Raw genomic sequence first — 21,510 nt, 5'->3', positions numbered from 1 at the left:
ATAATAAAAATAACTAATTATAAATTCAAAAGTCTTGAATGAATTGATTGCATTACAAATATTAATTAATTATTATTATTGTAGATAACTTTTATATTTAGAAAAATAAGTAAACTTCTAAAATAAAGTATATATAGATAGAATTTACAGACCAATATATTTTCTAGCTCTATTTCATCCCCTAAAATAGCAATTTAAGCACTTCAAAAAGCTCAAACTTTTCGAAAATACATTCATTTATAGTTCATTAGATTTAAAAGAAGATGCGTTAAACTAGAATGGACAGAGATTCTAAAGTTAAAGTTTTTTAAAATATATCACCTCCTTCTCTTTCATCGATTTCATCAGCCAATACAATTAGAAAAAGTATAGATATTTTTTGTTTTATGCATTATTAAAATGGTTTGTAACACACTAGTATAAGTTTTTTTCAGTTTATATATCTTCATATTAGCATACTTTATTGGATTTTTGCAGTTTAGATTTATTGTTTTTAAATTATAAATGAAAGAATAAGAAAGTGGGAATTTAGAAAAAAGAATCAAGCTCATTGAATATAGAAATGGTATATACTAAGGTATGATACACCCTAATGAGGATAGAACTAATTTAGGTATATACACATGGGATAGTGGTGAAGTTTATTTTGGAGAATGGAAGCATGATATGTTAGATGGAGAAGGTATTCTCTTCTTTCCATTTGGAGGTTTTATCCATGGATTCTTTATGAAAAATAAGCTAAATGGAGCTGCATTTTTCAAATTTTCAAATGGAGATATTTATGAAGGCTTCTGGAGAAATGGTAAATTAGAAGGCAATTGTTACAAATATTTTTGTGACGAAGAGAGATGGATTCTCTCTGATTATAAGAATGGCGAATTCAAAAAAATAATTTCAAAAGGCGATGGTCAACCTCCTTCATGTAAAATAATAATTTTAAGATTTTAAGATTATAAAATAAGCTGCCAAGATGCATATCTATCAAAAAATATTAGAATACAATATTTATAAATTTTAAGATTAGTATAGCATTTATTTTTATAAGTTTGTAGCAGTCAGCTACAACAACTAGGACTAAAAATATCTAGTTTTTCAAATTTTAATTAGCAATAAATAAAAAATAAGCTACTAATTTGAATGAAAAATAAAAATATATTTTAAAAATAGATGTATTTAACTACATAACTTCAACTTCAGATATAGCAGTTAAGCACCAAGACGACACATTCTAATAAGATGGTCTTAAAATAGAAGCTATTAATTTTAACGATGGAGGATAGTATTTAGGATTAATTAAAAATAGCATGCCAACAAGTTTAGGTATCTTTAAATATTCTGATGGCAAATACGACGTTGGATACTATAAAGATGGCAGTCTTGATGGATTAGGAAGATTGAATTTGCATAATGGAGATGTTTTTGATGGATTTTTATAGAAAGGATTATTCAATGGTATTGGTGTTTTCTTTTAAAAATAAAGCTGCTCATGGATATATGGAAACTTTGAAAACAATAAATGTGTCAATATTCTTAAAAAAGGATAGGGAGCTTTTCCAATTGAAATAATAGGTAAATAGATTAAATTGTGTTTAGTTTACTTAATTTTATTTAAATTGTTTAACAGAAAAATTCAGATCTGAGAATCATAGAAAAGCTAAAAAATATATTGACAAGATTACTCCTTTAGACGTTTATTTTGCTCCTATGTACAATCACATCCCAATAGGTCCTGAAAAGCATAATTTTTACTTAGATTTAAGTATTACTAACCAAGCAAATCTTTCTAATAATGGTGGATCTTAATAAAAAATACCTGAGTAATTACCTATGAAAAAGGTTTTGCCTAAAGATCTCACTTCATCTGACTACCAATCACCTCCTTAGAAAAGAAGTTAATCAAAAGGTAAAACTTAGTAAGTTCCTTTGAAAACTCCTTCTGTTTCATCATCATTAGTGAGTTCAGCAAATAGATAAGATAACTAAAACCTCAAAAAAGATAGATAATCAAGCAAATCAATAGGTAAATCACAAACTATGCAAGCTTAGTAATAAAACCCTAAAATATTCGTCTCTTAATCATCATAGGGATAAGATTTAAAGTAGTCATAATAGCAATAACAAGATAAAAAGTCAAATTCTAAGAAAGAAGTTCCTAAAAAATAAAATTTAGTTTCTCCCCCTCCAAGATAAGGTAGATTAGGTGCTCAGTAATAATAGTCAAATCAATCTTCAGCCAAAAAAAGCAACTTAAAAAAAGCTAAACAAAATTCCTCTAACTCTAACAAGCAAAGGTCCAGATAGTCATCTGTCTCAAAAATTTAAAACGAGAAATAAGTAAAAAAAATTAATAATTTATTTAAAATTAAAATTAAATTTTAGAGTTATTTAAAATAAATAAAAAAAGTATTTTAGTAATTAATTGTAAAATTTAGAATAAAAGCCACTTTTTCGAAACCTTAATTCCAAAATTAATTTTAGTTATTATAAGGAAATTCATTTTATTCTTATTAAGATTAAAGCTATTTTAAGCAAAAAATAGTTTAAACTAAAACGATTGATAAAAAATTTGTTTAGCATTTTTATGAATTTTTGCAAAATATTTTTATATAAAAGGAGATAGATTAACAAAGTATTCATGACTATGACAATATGGTGAAGTTAATGAGCTAGCATTAAGAAGGTTAAATTAATATATCATAATCTTAAGGGTAGAATATAAATTTTGATGAAGTATTTAATACTGAAAGTAGCCCTAAATCATAGTAGATTTAATAAAGAGAGTTTAAATAATAAAAGAGTTTAGCATAAATTATAGGTAGTGAAGAGATTGATGAACCAAAATAGTTTCCCTACTAAAAATCTAAATCAATGGCAGTATTTAATTCTAAGAAATCATCCTAAGCTTCTTCTGTCAAGCAGTAAAACATTCATGAAATTGGAAATGTGTCTAAAATTTCAGGCATAGGATAAAGTGACACTTCAGGAGTTTACAAAGACAATAATAGAAGTGGAGTTGCTAATTAGGGTGATTTTACAGGGATTATTAAACCTAATATATTCGGCAAAAAGTCTTCAAGTGCTCCTAAATAAGCTAAATAAGTCTAAAATAAGCAAAAAGATGATAAATCAGGAACAAACAATGAGCAAAGCGATTCTGACTCAAGCTTTAGTTCATATAGCAGTGATAGAGTTGTTAGAAAATAGACAGCTCCTCCTACATCTGGTAGAAAATAGATTGCTATAATAAAGGAAGAAGAGAGAATGAGATCATACTCTGGTACTCCTGCAAATAGATTTGTTGAAAGCTAGTAAATATTTTTTATTTATTTTACTTAAATTCTAAATTAATTTTTTGCTTTTTAGAAAAAGTACAAATAGAGATTATTTTGGCTCTAGAGATGATCAAGTTAGTTCTGGAGGTAAATCGTATAAAAATGAATAGGATTTAAGAGAGAGCTTGGAAGAAGAAGAAAATAAATAGTTTTTGGAAGCAGAAAGATTGTCAAAAGAAGAAGTTGAGAGTAAAATTGAGAGAGCTCATGATAAGAAAAATAACGATTAAGATGAAGAATATGGGCATATAAAAATTAAAGATATAATAAATGTTGATGACTAGTCAAATTAAAATAGCCATGTAGGTGAGCAATCAAGAAAGGGTGCAGATTCAACACCACACAATTAGTTTATCACTATTCAAAATTAAAAAAATAAGCCTATTCAAATTTAAAAAAATGAATAAATTATTTCTGATAAGCAAGGATTTAACCAAATTGAAAAAGATAATGACACTCCAATAAGCAAAAAATTAGAGGATTTATAACACCTAGCATAAAATAGAGACATTCAAAAAATGTATTAATCAAAAAAGAGCAACTCAATTTTAGAATTAGAAAATATCCGAAACGAAATAGCCAACTATGAGCAAATAGCATAATAAGATTTACCATAAAGAAGCAAAAAATCAAAGTAAGGGAAAAAAGACACATCTAGAGAAACTTCACATCCTCGTACTCCATAATCTATAGTTACTCCTAAACATCTACCAAGCTAATCCCCAAACTTCTAATAAAGCCCCATTCTAACTAGTCTACCTAATCCTAAAATATAATATTAATAAGAAGAGGAGCTAGATCTTGAAGAATCAGAACATGTTTTAGACTCAATAAAGTAGATAAAGCAGTAAATGATTCATCAATTGAATCATTTAGAAAACAAGCAAAGAGAAGTTACCACTCCTGCAGCATCAAACTTTAAAGTAAATAATCCAACCATTTTAAAAATTTAATAAAATTGTTCAAATATATAAAATCTAATTATTTTTTATAAAGTATAATATAGCCCCTAATTTTAATATTCCGAATGATGAAAACCACATCTTAAAAGATGATTCCTTAAACTAAGATATATCCCCTCAAAATCCTATCGAAAATTTTGAATCTCCTTTCAAAAAAGACAGTCTAGTTTATGAAAGAGGTATTTAAGAAAAAATTTTTTAAAATTATTGTTATTATAGGTTATATCATAATTTAAACAAAATATATCTTTATTTATATTAACAAAGAAAATAGTCAGGGCAGAGGTAGAAGCACCAATCATAGCAGAGTAGAAAACAGCAGAAGTTATAAATATTATACTGAGGAGGAGGCTAACCAGATAGCCTAAAAGATTGAACAAAATCTGGCATTCTAAGGAGATTAAACCAATAAACAAACAAAAGTAAGTGAAAATGAGAGAGGAGAAAACTTTATAAATGAAGAAAGTGTGCAAGTTGGTGACATTAATGAGGAGATTCAAATCGATGATCAAAGAGCCGGTCGTGAAGATAGAGTTGTAAGATCAAAGCTAGAAAGAGATTCAGAAATGCATGATATTTAAGAGAAATAAATATAAGATTCTATTTTATAAGCAGAAAAACTCAATTAAATGCTTGATGGCAACACAAATTAACAAAGATTAAACTAAATTCAATCTTATCAGAGATAATAAAACGAATAAATGAGACTTAGCGCATAAGGATAGTAAGAATTTTTAGCATCTTAGAAAATAGATGAGTAAAACTAAAATCAAAAAACTCAAGCAGCATAAATTAATTAATAAAATTAATAAGGTTAATCTTAATAAAACATAAAAAACCATTCAGTAGCTGCATCACCAAATAGTCAATCTCCAATAAATTAAATTCAACAAAGATCAATCAGCCCCCAAAGTAATTCCTTGAATTCAAGTCAAATTACAGCTGGCTAAGTTATTTAAGTTGTCAAAGAAATACTCCCCCCAACTTAACAAACTACTATTTATTAGAAAAAGCTAAGTGATAATGCAATTTAATCTACTGTTGTTACTAAAACAATACAGCCAATCGTCACAACCAAAATTATTTCACCCGTTCGTTCTCGTCCGTCAAGCTAATCTAACTCTCCTTTAACTAAATAAAATTAAAATGCCCTATAAAATAACAGCCCTGGCAAATTTAATAGCCAGATTATTTCACAGTAATTACTACCCTAACAAGTACTAGGATAATTACAGTCTATAATAGGAGGAGGAAATTCTAATCAGTAAGGTTAACAACCTGCAAATTAAAATAAAATTTATTCTGATAGGACCCAAAATAGAATAGTGTAAGCCGTTAATTAATAATGGAAGCAAAAAAATCCTGAATTATTCTAAAATATAACACCAATGGAGTTTTATTAGAGTATTGTTCAAAGATAAAATATACTAAAGGACTTAAGTCCTGAACAACTTGAATAGCTTGAATAAGACATAAAAACTTTGAAGCAGATGAACGTAGCTGATGACCTTTAGATAATTCTAGAATAAAACATCTCTAATGTTACTTCACCTTTGAATGCATCTAATGTAAACTTATAAATTATTGAAAAATTTGAATTTTCACATCGATCATGCATGATCTTTATTTTACCCATTAAAACATGACTTTAGCTCATATTTGCTATTTAAATTCTTATTTTGAATAATTTTTTTGCATTATTTCATCATTTTTTGTATATTTTAATTGTACTTAAAATATTTTTAAGTATTTTCTTCTAAAATTCATCATTGATTTTATTTATATTGAATAATAAAAGAACACAGATATTAAACATTACACATTTTAAGGAGATGATATTACTCCCTCTTTGCAAAGAAGAAAATAAGAAGAAGAATTAGCAGCTACTGCTGCAAAAACTGCATTAGATGTTACCGCAGCTGCTGAAAAGGCTAGAAAGGAGTATGAAATCTAGCAGCAACATCTGCAAAATCAATTAGCTTTAACTCAAAATCACACACTCTTAACTTAATAATAATAGAAAGAAATATAAGAACTTAAAAAGTAGTAAGAAGAATTTATTAAGCAACAACTTGAAATACAAAAATAATAGGCTGAGTATTTAGAAAAGCTTTAAAAGTAGCAAGCATTAATCATTTAATAAGGAGAAGAATAGCGTAAACGCCATGAAGAAGAAAAGACTCGCTAGCTTAAGGAAATAGAGGCTCTTGAGAAATAAAAAAACTAAAGAATCATAGAAGAAGAAGAGAGATTGAAGTAACTACGTGATATGCAAGAAATGGTGCGCCAATAGATAGAAGATGATTTACAACGCAAAAAATTAGAAGATGAAGAGCACAGAAAGCGCTAGAAAGCTCTCTTTGATAAAGAATAAGAAATTCTAGATAGATTGCAAGATGAATAGGTAAAACTGTCTTAGCTTTAATAAGAATAGGCCAGGCTTTAGGCTTAAGAGTTAGAAAATAAAAAAGTAAGAGATATGTAATTAAAAATGGAAGAAGAGCTAAGAAAGAAGGAGGAAGAAAAATTGGAATAATTAAAGATATAGTCTGCTTCGCTAAATGAAGAGATAAAGAATAACCAAAGCAGGAGTGAAGAAGAAAGAGTAAAAATGCATTAACTGTAGTTAAAATATGCAGAAGATCAAAGAAAATAATAGGAAATCTTAGATGAATTAAATTCATAAAAATTACTTAAAGAAAATTCACAACGTTAACAAGATATTATTTAATAATAAGACATACTTGAATAGTAGAAATAAATTAATGAGTAACAATATGCTTTGTAGCAGGAATAGCTTAGAATTCAACGTGAGCGTGAAGAGTTAGAGATTTTACAAAAATAGAGAAACGAAGAATCTTTCATTAACGAATAGTAAAGACTTGCTATTTTACAATCAAAGGAATAGGAACTAGAATAATAGATTCGCTAATAAAATTAGTCTTTCTTAGCCTAATAAGAAGAATTATAACGCTAAAAGTAATAACTAGAGAGTTAAAAGCTCGATCTCATTTTAGAATAAGACCGTTTAAAGAAGAAGTCAGATCTCGATGATGCAAAGTTGAAGGATGTTGAAAAAAATCTATAGGAGTAATTGAGTAAAATAGAGAATGAAAAAGACTAGTAAATATAAAGAGATTAAGAAATATAAGCAAGAGTGAGACAAGAATCTATAAATGCACAATAGGAAGAGCTTCAGCGTTAAAAATAATAAATTGAATTCTAAAAATAAGATCTGATTATAGAGTAAGAGCGCCTCCGTTAAAAATTAAAAGAAGAAGAAGAAAAGAGATTAGAAGCTGAGCGTATTTTATAGGAAACGATTTTGAAGAAGTAGTTAGAAGATTCAGCAACTGTTTAATTAAAAAATTAAGTTGATTTAGAAAAATTAGAATAATAGAAGTAAATTGAAATTAAACTTCGTGAGCAGTAAGAGTAAATTAAGAGAGAGAAAGAACAATTAGAGAGAGAGCGCTAGTAATAGGAATATGAAAAGCAAAAGCAGCATGAAAAGGAGAAAGAGGTTATTGAGTTACAGAATGCCTTGAAGTAAAAGTAACTATTTTTAGAATAGTAACAGCGAGAAACACAACTTAAATTAGAATAGCAGTTTAAAGAATAGCAAGAATAGATGCTTAGAGAAAAAACCGAAATAGAAAAATAAAAAATAATTCAGGAACAATAAAAATAAAAGCAAATTGAACTTGAACAAGCAGCAAAATAATAAGAAGAACGTTTAAAATAGTAAAAACTATTATTAGAACTAGAACAAGAATAAAAAAAAAGAGATGCTGAATAACAGCTTCGTTTCCAACAAGAGCAAATACAAAAAGAAAAAGAAGAAGTCTAAAAGTAAAAAGAACTTCTTGCTTAAATGGAAAGAGAGAAAATTGCTATGGAGTTAGCTCGCTAGCAAAAAGAACAAGAAGAGCGTAGAAAGATAGAAGAATAAGAAAAAAGAGATAATTATTTTAAAAAAGTAGATGTATTCACTAAGGAAATAGAATCTAGAAGAGGTTACATATCACCTCGTTAATCTTCTCTTGATATTCCTCCTTCAACATAAGTAATCTTAAATAATCCCAGCACTTTAGAAAATAAAGATAGTTCTAATCTTCTTTTCAAGACAAACCAAAGCGCAAGCAGTTCACCTATTAATACAAATCGCTCAGATATCGAAACTATGATTAGGGAATCCCAAGCTCGCTTAAAGCAATCAATAGCCTAATCTGTCTAGTAAGTTGATAAGATAGGATAAATTGTAAATCCTTATTAAGATATTTCAATTAAGAACTCAGAAAGTGCAGAGGCTGTGAAAAGATCGACACATTAACCAACCACTACATAATATCCTATAACAAATACTAATTTGTAATAAGAATCTCAGCCCTAAAAAGACATTCTTGAGAGTTACTCTCAGTAAAAAAATATCGATTTATTTAACCAAATTGACAAAATAGTGCGTTCAGCTTCTCAATCTGCCTCCACTTCACCTATAGGCACTAACAACAGTAAATATTATTTGAATTTATTAAAACTTCTTCTAATTCCAATTCCATTTCTTCAATATTATTTTGAATTTTGTAAAAAAAAATAATTTTGTTAAACAATAAAATAAAAAAATTTTGAAAATTTCTCAAATAAGAATTTTATTGATTGGATGTTTGAACTAATTTAAAAAACATTTACCATTTTTATTATTTTAATTACTTATTAATTAATTTGGAAGAATTTAATAAATCAAAATTTAAATTGTGGACATGATTCACATAGAAATGAAAATTTTTAATTTTAAATATTACACTCAATTACTTTAAAAAATTAAAATATTATTTTTTTTCATTGCTTATCAATCCTCCATATTGATAATTTCACAGTTACTTAATAGTTCCATGAACTAAAAGTTAATAAAAAAAGTTTTAAGGAAATATAAAATTTTACATATTTAGTAGACGTCTTATTTAATTTCGATCTAGTGAAACTACATCTGAAAATTACAAAATAGAAATAGGAAATTTCATATGTATTTTTCATAGATCTTTCTATTTTTCCAAATTAAAATTTGTTATTTAATAAAATACTAAATCATTTATGATTTATATTTACAATAAGATAAAAATAACTTTGGAGATTCTCTAGATAGACTTAACAGGTTCACTGGCTCATAAGTTACTTAGTAAACTCCATCAACAGAAATAAAGAATTAGGCTTAGACTGATCTAGATTTATAAAATAGAGTAAATCAAATATAGAACTAATCTAAATCTAGTGAATCAGTAATATCTGCGTTACCTACTCCAATAAATTCTGTATAACCAATATAAACAAAAACTACTCAAGAATAAAAGAATAGTAGCTACATACCAACATCAGATGATTTTAGAGGTAGTTTATTGTTAAATAACTTAGAAAAATCTACTCAAAACCAAATAAGAAGCGATCTATTTAAAAGCATTGAAGGGGTAAATTCAATAGTCTCCCCTAATTCTAAAAACCAAAATAAATCAAGCTTTGGAGATTTTAGTAGCTAGAACTAATAGCAAAATAAGGTTTAAGGTGTAAGTGACTACACATCCTACCAATACTAATCTTAAGTAAGCAGTACTCCAAGCAATCCTATTTTCCAAAAAATAGAACCTTCTGCTTTGACTAATAATAACAGTGCTAATAAATAGCCTTTGGAGAAAAATAATTAATACTAATTACCATCTAGTGTTACATTTAGTGCTCTTCCTTCTGTTACTTCTTATATGCCATTAACCCAAAGTATTTAATAAAATACTGTATAGGGTGAAGGATTACTCAATCGTTTAGATAACAAAAACGATAATAAAAAACAGAATGCAAATTCTTAATAGAATCCAGTTAGTGAGCAAATAGTAGACAGTATTTTGAGTGAACCTTTTGCTCCTTAGCCAACTGCTAATTTTGATACCCGCTCTTCAATCAGCTCAATCAAAAGAGAGCCTATTAGTTACCCTGGAAACACATATACTGCATCAGTTAGCGGAATTCCAATTTAACCCTATTCATCTTGGACTAATCCAGTAAGCTTGAACTCGAGTGGAGGAACAGCTGCATTTTTGGGCTTACCAGTTTCATAGTAAAACAAAAACTCTCAGCCATAAACTAATTAAAATAGTGCCAACTAAACCTTGTTTGTTTCTTTTGGTAATGAAAAGATTTTGGGAAGTAATCCATTAAAATCTTCAGTTCCTGGTACTAATAAGGATTAAATTTTGTCAGGACTACCAACATACACACCATCAATATTGATGAGCACTTCTTTTAGTAAATTACCAAACAATTCGTTCAACTAAGGAGAAAAAGATAAACAATCATCTGTAAGATCATCAGGAGCAGTCTCTAACGAGTATAAGTAAGCCCTCTATTAAAAACAAAATATCATTCCAGCAAGCGATTAACTTACTGCTGGTGCCCTTAAAAGCAATCCTACTACTTATGTTTCTAATTAAAAACCTTCAATAAATATTGGTAATATTAACCAAGGTTCTTACACTACTTCTTCTTTAACTGGAGTCGATGCTTACATTCCACTTACTACTGGTGCTTCTGCTCTGATTTCGCCCAGAACTCAAGAATTAAATTCCTACAAGATCACCACTTCAGCCCTAGTCCCAAGTAGCAGATAAGTTGTAATTGGTAATCCCAGTAGTATTGAAACTTCAGATTAGAAATATAATAAACGCTTATCAATAACGAGTGATGTCATCGAAGAAGATCCAAAGCGCAGCAACAACTAAGATAGTGCTTCAAAGCTCGGAAACAATACGCTAAATTCTTCTGCAGGCTTTATCGGTTACAAGAAAAAAATAAAAATACAGCCATCTCCATAGGTGATAAAGGAAACACATCTTCCTGTAATTCGCAGTAATTCCAATAATAATAGCAAAGATTCATCATTTTTCCTTAATAACAATTCTTTTTCATAAAATAATCCAAAAATACCAAACCCTACTTCTGTAGCTGCAGGTAATAATAACTATATATTGAATAATTCTTTCAGCAACTTAAATAACTCATTTTCTGGTGCACCTAAAGACACAATTACAGCTGGAACAAATTTCAATAATTTTTTGAATAGCTCATTCACTGATGAGAAATCTAAATAACAAAGAAATACTCTTGACAAACTTAATAAATAAGGCTAATTAAATTAGGTAAATGGTTTAATTAAGAGTGGTGAATCATAATAATCATAATAAAAAATTTCTTAATTCAACTCTCCTTAATCTTAAAAGATAGCTAGCCAACTTGCCTCTACTTAGAATCTGAATCGTTTTGCATCACCTTAATCAGATACTTCGAGAGGATCTGTTTCTTTAACAAAAAAAACTAATGTCACTGTGGTGCATACTCCAGGAACAGAAGGTGCTATATCCTTAGTTAGAGCCATCTAAAATACTTACACTTATAACGAACCTACTCATAACGATGATAGTTTCCACAATAGCAGTTTTAACAATTTGAACAAATCACTTCTCGATTCCCAGGCCTCACAATATTTGGTATACATTTGAATTACCTTAAAATAAATATATCTTTCTATGTTTACATCAATAACTCCTAAATAGAAATTTCTAAAATCATTAAAAAAGTATGAAAATAAATTATTTGCTCTGTAAAAATGAAAATGTTTTAGATATTCAATTAAAAAAAGTTAGAAATATATTGAAAATAAAGCATATATGAATGGGTGATTTTTTTATAAAGATAAAATTTATCTTAACAAGTGGTAAAAATTATTTAAAAGAAATTAGAAAAGAGCAAAAAAAACTTATCTAACTATCCACCCACCCATCTAATAATAAACACAAACATAGATTCTTATTAGATTTATCTACTCCAAATATTTTTAAAAATACGAAAATAAATATTCAATTAATACACTAAATAAATAAATAAATCGCAGCATACGGGATAAAGTTTATAATTTAGAAACATTAGATTGTTACAGAGTCTTTTAACATTTAATATTTGAATGTAATTTTTATAAAAATAAGGATAATAATTGTAAATTAAAATTTTTAAAAAAATTTATCTCTTATGTGAAATAATATTCAATTAATACTTTTTTAGTAATAGACTATAAATTCTAGAGAACAAAGTCCTGTGCGCAAATAGATTATTATCAAAAAATCAGATCGTATAAATATGAATCCTCTAAATACTCATCAAAGTACAAAAATATTTTTTTAATAACGTAATCTATTTTTTAATTATTCCTTTAAACTTAAAGAGTATTATGAAAGAAGCCAGCCAATTATGGAAGACACTCTGAACGAAGGTAGTGATTAGGAATAAGATCAAGCAAATAATTCTTTTGCTTCTGATAGATAAAAGCAAAAAAAATCAAAAATAGGAACACAGGATAAATAATAAGAAGGTGAAATAATAGATGAATAATAAGAAAATATTTGCAACATATATTGATTTATTTAATTAACAATTGCAAATTACTTAAGTTAATTAATATAAAGACTGTAAAGTGATTTTTTGTGTTTGAAATTTTGGAATAAGTTCTTTTTATTAATTTATTATGAATATAAAATTATTTCCTTTGGGTATCCAGTTATTATTTTTTATCTTATTTATTTGTAAAAGTAAAAATATTTTTGTAAACAAAGAATTAATTGAAATTCAAAAATATTTTAACAGAATCGATGAAATTTCTATTTTACAGATGCAAATAATTGATTAAAGAAATTATTATTTCGTATTAGATTAAAGCATTTTTAATTGAAAATCAGCTAGTTACTTTATTTTTTTTTGAACCGATATAATCTAATTAGATTTTGACTTAGAATAAGATCAAGCAAGCTATTACAAAAAACTGGTTACAAAATAAAAAATTCATCTTTTTCAGACACCATGAAACACTGAAAAGATATGTGAATTTACATTAATTTGGATTAATTTAAAACTTATTACACATATTTACTTAATAAATAGCAAAAGTAAGGACACACCAGATTAGAGTATTTTTAATTCTATTTTGATTTTATTTTAAGTATATTACACAAAATATCAAAATCTGTAAATTATATTTTTCTTAAGAATTTGTCATAAACATTTTAAAATCCATTTGATCTACTTAATAACTAACTCACGAACAGATAAGTGAGTGAAATTTTGCAAAAATTTTTTCTATTCTTAAACTATATGTTTGTATTTTTTAATTTAAGAATACAATAATTCATTCTGAATTTAATTTGTCATACTAAGGAAATTTAACCTAAAAAATAAATTTTATTTTATTTTGCAAATAATAATTTCATTTTTTTATGAAAAATAAGTGTAAAAAAAACATATTGGAAAAATTACTTTTATCATTTAGAGACTATAAAATTATTTATCAATAAAACATCTGTAAAATTAATTGTATTTACTTGTTTTTTAACTAATTAAAACCTATCTTCAAAATATAAAGCATAAATAAAAATAGGTCTAAAACATGTGTCGTTTCTTTGTAATAACCATGGTAAATTTCACAATCTGTCGACTTACATAAATTTTATTAATACCCAAATTTGTCTTAGATTAAATTTATTTACTCTCATGTTCGGCTTATATTACATATTAATTGTATATTTGCTTTTCGAAAAAACTATCAGCCTTATTTTTAGGCACTTGAATAGAAAAAGATGATAGTAACTTATACATGCGATATAAAAAAATATAAGGAAACTTCTTTACTAATAAAAGGTTTCAGTTTTCTCACTTAACAAGGTTTCATATTCTTTTCATTTTAGCACTTAATTATGAATTTGGTTTAGGTTTTAGAGTAAAATTGTTGATTTTATTTCATAACAGACTTCAATTTAAAAAAATTTTTTAAACATTATATTTCAAACAAAAAATGAGTTATAAAGTATTTTTATTATATGAAATAAAATCAAAAACATTATATTTATTTTATATTACATGCTCAATATAGTATAATAATAAAAGATTCAAAGTTATATAACAGATAGTTAATGTATTGTTTTAAAATTATTAAAATTTTTTTATTTTTTAAATAATCATTTGTTATGTTTTTCATTCATGCTTTCTACATTAATTTTACTTCAATTTTATTCAAATTTACTTAGATAACTTTATGAAATAAAAAGAAAGATGATATTAGTTTTGCCAAAAAAACTTTCTGAATATTATTCAGTTGCGTAATAGAAACTTTTATTGATTTAAAATATTTACTCAAACACTGTCCTGATTATGTTATGGTAAAATTGTAAGATTCGTGCAAAACTATTAAATAGATAATAGTAGGTTAATATATCTTTTCTATTGCAGTCAAAATGTAAAATTTTAGAAATTAAATTTTATGAGTGAATGATGGAGAAAATTAATGTAATGGGTTAAAATATGAATAATTTCTGATTGTTAAGTAAATATAAATAAATAAGGGTTTTAAGAGTAATATAATAAATTAAAGGAAAAGAAATTCTAATTAATTTACACACGCAAAAGTAAATAAAATTAATTAACTTTTGATCAAAATAAATAAATAAACAAATTGATTTTTTTTATATTTTTGATTTTCATCCTCTAAATTTAATGATTTGATAATATGTGTTAACGTATTCATTAGTATATTGATTTTTATAGCTTTTAGTATTCCAAATAAAAACTAAATTTTGCCTTCTTTTCATTTAATCATATATTCATGTTAAACACTTATTAAAAAAAGTATAAACCTGCTCATTTCTGATTAAAATAAAGAAGTTGGCAAACAGATATTAATTCAATTTTTTCATTAATGCATTAAATCTTCATTAATTTTGATAATTAATTATATATTAATATTTATATATATATATATTTATAATAGTTATATTGATAGTTATCCTGAACCTTTTTCAGTATCTTTTCTTATACTTTCTCTTAGTTCTTTCAGGCTCTTTATCATTTTTAGTAATTTCTTTTTAAATCTTTACCATTATTTTTTCAACTTCCTATACTTCTGCCTTATCTAGTATAGGCTTTTTGCGGTAAAATCTTTTCTTTATATAGTAAGTTGGAGGGGTTATTCCATGATGGGATTCATATTTTAATACTTTTTCGTTTGTATCTCTATCTATGACTTATTTTTTTTAAGCAAAATCTGAAGGAACATCATCTTCTTCTGGTTTGTGAACATAAATCATTTATTTAGTATCATTTGATTTGAATATATTTATTGTATCCTCTGTTTTATATGTTTCTAGTATACATGGTAGGTCAATTAATGTGGCTTTTGATCTAAAATCATCTACTTAAACATCAAATTATAGTTTTTCTAGACCCGTTTCAGCATCTTTTACCACTTTAGGTAAAAAACTTACTTGCGGAGTATTAGAATCAGCTACAGGATCTTTTTACTTCTCTGTAGATTCTGGTACAGTGACCAATTATGGAAGCTAATTGGGAGGTTGGTTGGTATTTGCTTAATTTGTTTGCGGATTCGTTGAATCTGTTTAAAGTTTTGTCAGAAGAGCATTTTTCTTTTGTACATCAAAATACTAATGCAACTTTTTCGCTATTTCTAATGGAAATCTCACTATATATTGGCTTTCCTTTTCATAAATTTTTGACATTTTTAGTTTTTCCTCTCTAACTTAAAAACAATATCTTCTTAGACAGTTTAATTATAATTAGTATAAGTATTTTTTAGTTTGACTTTCTAAAAGCTATTTATTTATCTTTATATGATATCTAGATGCTTGTATATTTAAATGGGAAAAAGACCTACATATTTTAATTGTGGGATATTTAAAAATTATTTTATTTAAAATTTATGAGATTTATTATCTTTTTATTCCTTACGTAAATGTTTTTATTATTATTATTATTGTTGGTTTGACTAAAAAAAATAATTATGCAAATATTAAACTAACTTTATTTTATTAGTATTTGAGATTATAGAAGAAGAATGTTATTTTTCTTACTAATTAGCTAAAAACAAGCAAAAAGCATATATTTAAAAATACATGAAAGAAAATAATACTTTAAATATTAAAATGCTTATTTTTTGTTATATTTTAAGCAATCTAAAAAAAAAATTATAGAAAATATTTATATTAAACTCTTTAAATCAAATCTATGCAGTAAAAAAAAAAAATTTTTATATTTTTAAGAATAAAACTGAAATATGCTTACAAAAATTTATATAAACTAAAGACTTGAAAAATTAATCGAAACTTTCCAAACTTTTATTTGTCTTATTTATGTACTTTATATTCAACCAATACTAGTAATTATAAATAACCGTTTTAGTTTGTTTACTACAAGACATGTAACTAGCTAAAAATTAATTTAACTAACATTAAATTTAGTAAGCCTATATTTTATTTATCTCAAAGATTAATTAATTTAGTTATCTAAACTGGCTAACAATTTAATAAATTAGAAATTCGTGGTTACTTAGGTAACTGTAAATAGAAAAGAATAATATATGTTTATTTTAAGAATTTTTGTTAAAACTATAAAGCAAATAAACAATAATTTTACTATATATTTTGAATACATCCAAAGTTATACTTAATATTATTTGTAGTTTTCTAATTCTAAGAATTATTTTCATGGATTTTTTAACACTTACTAAAGAACAATATTAATAAAACCATATAAATTTTCAACTTTTAAACAAATTATTTAATTTTTTAATTCGTTCAACTCATTTAGATAATTATTGTAAATATACTTCAAAAACAATGTAAATATCTAACTCAGATATTTAAATAAATTAACAAATGATAAATACAAGGCTTAGTACTCAAAATATTTATTTACCTTTAAATACTATTCAAAAAAAGTAAAACTAAATAGCCAATTTTTACAGCTTAAGTTTCTTAGGATAAAATAGAAATCTCGTTGACAGTTGAAAAAGGAAAACTTTTTATTTTTGATTTGTAGAAAATGTCAAGCAACACTTGGAATTTATATCGTGAATTATTATAAACTCTTTCGAGCTTGCTTTAATTTTAAACAATCCCAACAGATAAATAGGTCGTGAGTGTGGATTATTACAAAAGTAAATTATTTAATGATGAGAGGGAAGTAAAATTTACAATAGACGACGTGAAAAGGAATAAATAAATAAGAATAATTATAATAACAAAGATTTTTATCTTGAAATCTTACACTTTAAAGAGTAACAAAACAAAAGGGAAAATATTAATATTTTCGTAAAACAAACCATTTCTAAGCTTAAAAAATAAATTTACAAAGATTTAATTCAGCTGAAAAGCCACAGCTTGCTTCTCCAAAATAATGTTGCATAAATGTCATAAAGTATTATTTTTTGACTTCTTGAAATGAATAAATAAGATATTTATCTATTTATATTTTCATTAATTTATATCAGTAGATGAATTAATATTTAGTTATGAATATCTTTGAATAATATAAGGTTGCATATATTACATTATTGAGAAAATTGGTTAATAGTACAATAAATTTCAATCTGAGAGTCTACTTAAATTAATAATATTATTTGAGCTTTGTTAAATGAATACTCATTATTTGATCCAATAAGCTTGCTGTATTGAGATATGAACTTATATGCTCTATGTATTTATTCACCTAGCAACAATTTAGGCATTAGGAGTGCTGAGCAAATAGTTTTTAATTTTCATTGGTAGCTAACTCTCATATTTAATTTTGAAAATAAAAAACAAAAAACAAACCTTGAAGTAAATAATTTATTAAGTTTTTAATAATCAATATTTTTAAAAATTGGGAAAATTATTTACAAGCATTTACCCATTTTTTCAAAATTCAGAAAAAGAAATATTTTTCAAGACTTAAAATAAAAAATAAACAGATATGTATCATAAAAAATACACTTAAAATAGAATTATAAAAAAGTTTTTATGATTAAAATCCAAATATAGGTTTTAGAAAATATTAGAATTGAAATACTGAATATGTTTTATTTGATTAAAAAGGTGTAGTGTCATGGGGTAGTGGAAAAGATTAGTTATTCACTATTTAAAATTTTTGTTTTTTAAACAGATAGTAATATTAAAAAAAGGGAATTAGCTTTATATTTTTTGAAGATAACTGGCTGTATGTGAGAATATGTGTGTATGTAATTGACTTCTTATTATAATCTATTCAAATTAATTTGAAAGGTAATTAATTAATTTTTTGCACTTACTAGGTGATTAAATATCAAAACTTTTTATTTGTTAACTTGTGACACTATTACTTTTTGAAATGTATGCTTTTAACTAATTTTATTAACAAATTTGGATTAATTTTCATAGAAAAAATTTCCCTAAATTTAAAATCAATAATTATTAAATCAAATATAATAAATTTAAACATAACAAACATCAATTCACAAAATAAAGAAAAAAATTAATAAAATTTCATTGATTGTCCTCCAAAAGAGTCAATAAATTTTCTAAATACAGAAGCCCTGACCAAATAAATTATCTTTTAATCAGTACAAAAATCCCAAAAAATAATATTCTGACTCTCATTTAAACCTTTAAATATGAATCCCTCAATGATTAGTCATCCATAGAATTACTATCTAAGCACTAATATGCAATAGGCTCAAATGCTGCCACATCATTAATATGGCTATATGGTTTATGCTCCTCAATAACCTGTTTAATAACTTCCTATCTAAAACTAAGTTTAACAAAACCAGATTATCTAAACTCAACCTTTAGTCCCCCAAATAGTTTAATAACCCATGAATCCTTTAAATAGTTAAAATAGCGGATGCGCTGTTTTGTGCTACCCTACTTTTGTAAACGTCTAAGGATATTAAGGAGTTCCTTTTTATGCTGTTTAAAATTACTAAATAACGGGTTAAAATGGAATGATTTAAATGCAAAATAATCCACAAATATCATAAAATATATTTATTCAAAGTCAAAGCCAGACCTCATTGAATTAGTAAACCTAATTTAATTTAAGCAACGATTAGAATAGTAACACTTTATAAAATAACGAATAAAAATCTTAATTGTTTTAAACTGAGACTGTTCTACCTTCTAATCATTAATAAATCAATAATTCTCCTAATAAATTTGATGAAAAGCACAGTAATAAAGCGGCTTCGTTGATGAAACTTTCAGATTCGCAAGCTTTGAGCGTAAAAAGTACTGTTTCAAACAAATCAAATCAAAACAGTAGCAATAAAGATCAAGCTAAAATTGAGAGCACCTACTTATGCTAAATCCAACAAGTTAATGAAGAAAACATCTCCTTTAAGCTGATAAAAAATCACTCAGTTTCAACAACAGTTAATATTAATAATTAAAATACAATAAATAACCTTCCCATTAGCTTTTCTGAAAATGACAATGAAGAGCTATCGAGCAATAATTAGAATAATTTTTTAAATAACTAAGCTAATTTCATTACAAAGAGTGATTAAGGCGAGACAACTACTGCTATTTCTTTGTCTTACCCTACTAAAGCATAAAACATAAAATCAAAATAATTAAATACTCCTTAAGACTAATCTTCAAAATCTTCTAAAAAACAAAAGTAAAGAAAAAATAAATTGAGTTTTAATTAGAGTGAAAATTTTGAATCAAATTAAATAGTAAATTAATCTGATGTGAAAGAAAATATTGACACCGAATTTGCTAGTAATTAATAATTTAATAATTCCAAAGTTTTTCTAGCATGCAAACAATAAAATTTCATTTAAAATCAAGATGAAAAATACAATGATTTTTTAAGCTCTGAGATTAAAGGAAATGCCATGAGCGAAGAAGAGATTTCAATAAATGACTAATCACAACAAAAAAGCTAAGATTCCTTCTAACAATAGGTATAATAAAAAAGTAAGGCTAAGAATGATCAATCAATATAATAAACTCTTCAAAATAAGCTCATCAAGGAGAAACTCCTAGAGAATGCCACTCCCGCTCAAAAGGAATTACTGAGTTAAATTTAACAAATTAGCAAGTAAAATTCTGCCAAGGCATTCCTTAAAGCTTACAAAAAATTTGCCCTTCAAGATCACGAATATATTTATAATTATCAAATTAATGAAAATTAGTATTATTACAAAGTTTGCAGAGAAATGCCTATTATTCGTATTGACAACCCAACAAAAAAAGACTTAGAAGGATTTTATCGTAAGTTCAAAAAATTTTTCAACGGAAAGCAATATAATAACAATACATTAAAGATTGTTCTAAGAAACAAACTCTACGGAAAGCTCTTTAATGATTTCCTAGAATTTCACTCTGATAAATGGCTTGAAGAATCAAAATCTAAAAATAAAGACGATTTGAGAATTATCATTAAATTCTTACAGATTTGTCATCAAAATTTAGATTATTTAGTATTCTTACGCGACCACGATAAATCAAAGGACAAATCAAATAGTGGATATGACTCAGATTGAAAAAATAAAAAAATAACAAACTGACTAACTAACTAACTTGATAATTGGGTGAATGAATGAGCCATTTATTTCTATAATTTTGGTGGCTAACTGAATAACTGACTAATATGCAAAGAAATAAACAGACAACCAAACTAGCTAGCTAGCTAAGCAATAAATTATCTATATAATTACCTAACTTACTAATTACTTAATTCTTTCAATAAAAAACTCTAACTATATATAAGGAAAATCTTAAAACTCATATAAAGTGAAACAGTACCTATATTAAAAAATCTCCATATTATTAACCAATTAATTTTAACAAATTCTTTTTCACGACATCTTTTTGTGTGACTCTTAAAAATTATCTTTAAAATTATAAACTCTTAAAATTTATATTACCTTACATATATATCTATCGTATATTTGATATAAATAAAAACCTTGAATTTTATTTAAACTAACTACTTTTTTTTAACTTTCAATTTGAATAATTCCATCTATTAGTCCAAATATCTACTTTTAAATTTTTAAATCTGTAACAAAAGATTAATTATTGAATTATTGACTCATTTAAATATATTCATTTATTTATTTTTTAACTTCCTTCAGACAATGAACATAACTAAAACAATACAGTGGGCAAACAATTTTATAAATTAATGATTTAAAGTAAATCAATCAATCATATTTCTGCTTAACAACTAGAGAAAAATATTCTTTCGAATACAGAAAGCTTAAAATTAAATAATTAATAGTTATACAATACGTATGAAATATTGATATTTTACAACCTAATCTGGTAGTTTGAGATTAGATTCATATTATATACTATTTAAATTATATTTTGAGA

The 21,510-nt window shown here is 25.4% G+C and overlaps 4 protein-coding genes across 4 annotated transcripts; 3 read left to right on the top strand and 1 right to left on the bottom strand. All coding sequences in view use genetic code 6, as the record gives it.

Annotated features, from left to right (window-relative positions):
• Positions 1-504: 504 nt before the first annotated feature.
• TTHERM_00703320 (MORN repeat protein, putative) lies at positions 505-11,835 on the top strand (the record flags this gene model as incomplete). The annotated part of the gene is made up of 9 exons (XM_001032003.2): positions 505-922; positions 1,168-1,569; positions 1,625-2,334; positions 2,614-3,308; positions 3,370-4,255; positions 4,329-4,473; positions 4,562-5,862; positions 6,093-8,805; positions 9,407-11,835. The coding sequence occupies 9 exons, from the start codon at positions 505-507 to the stop codon at positions 11,833-11,835; spliced, it is 9,699 nt and encodes a 3,232-aa protein (XP_001032003.2).
• Positions 11,836-12,469: 634 nt separating this feature from the next.
• TTHERM_00703310 (hypothetical protein) lies at positions 12,470-12,748 on the top strand (the record flags this gene model as incomplete). The annotated part of the gene is made up of 2 exons (XM_001032002.2): positions 12,470-12,494; positions 12,555-12,748. 2 exons carry the CDS (start codon positions 12,470-12,472, stop codon positions 12,746-12,748), a joined length of 219 nt encoding a protein of 72 aa, XP_001032002.2.
• A 2,426-nt stretch (positions 12,749-15,174) lies between these two features.
• TTHERM_00703300 (TAF7 RNA polymerase II, TATA box-binding protein) lies at positions 15,175-15,891 on the bottom strand (the record flags this gene model as incomplete). Its single annotated transcript, XM_001032001.3, has 1 exon — positions 15,175-15,891. One exon carries the CDS (start codon positions 15,889-15,891, stop codon positions 15,175-15,177), a length of 717 nt encoding a protein of 238 aa, XP_001032001.1.
• Positions 15,892-18,797: 2,906 nt separating this feature from the next.
• On the top strand, positions 18,798-20,675 carry TTHERM_00703280 (hypothetical protein; the record flags this gene model as incomplete). The annotated part of the gene is made up of 1 exon (XM_001031999.1): positions 18,798-20,675. One exon carries the CDS (start codon positions 18,798-18,800, stop codon positions 20,673-20,675), a length of 1,878 nt encoding a protein of 625 aa, XP_001031999.1.
• Between the last annotated feature and the right edge of the window lie 835 nt (positions 20,676-21,510).

The sequence above is a fragment of the Tetrahymena thermophila genome, assembly GCF_000189635.1.
Source record: "Tetrahymena thermophila SB210 genomic scaffold scf_8254391, whole genome shotgun sequence".
Classification (NCBI taxonomy): Eukaryota; Ciliophora; class Oligohymenophorea; order Hymenostomatida; family Tetrahymenidae; genus Tetrahymena; species Tetrahymena thermophila.
The sequence above is the reverse complement of the archived record's forward strand: the minus strand, read 5'-3'. Positions and strand labels throughout refer to the sequence as shown.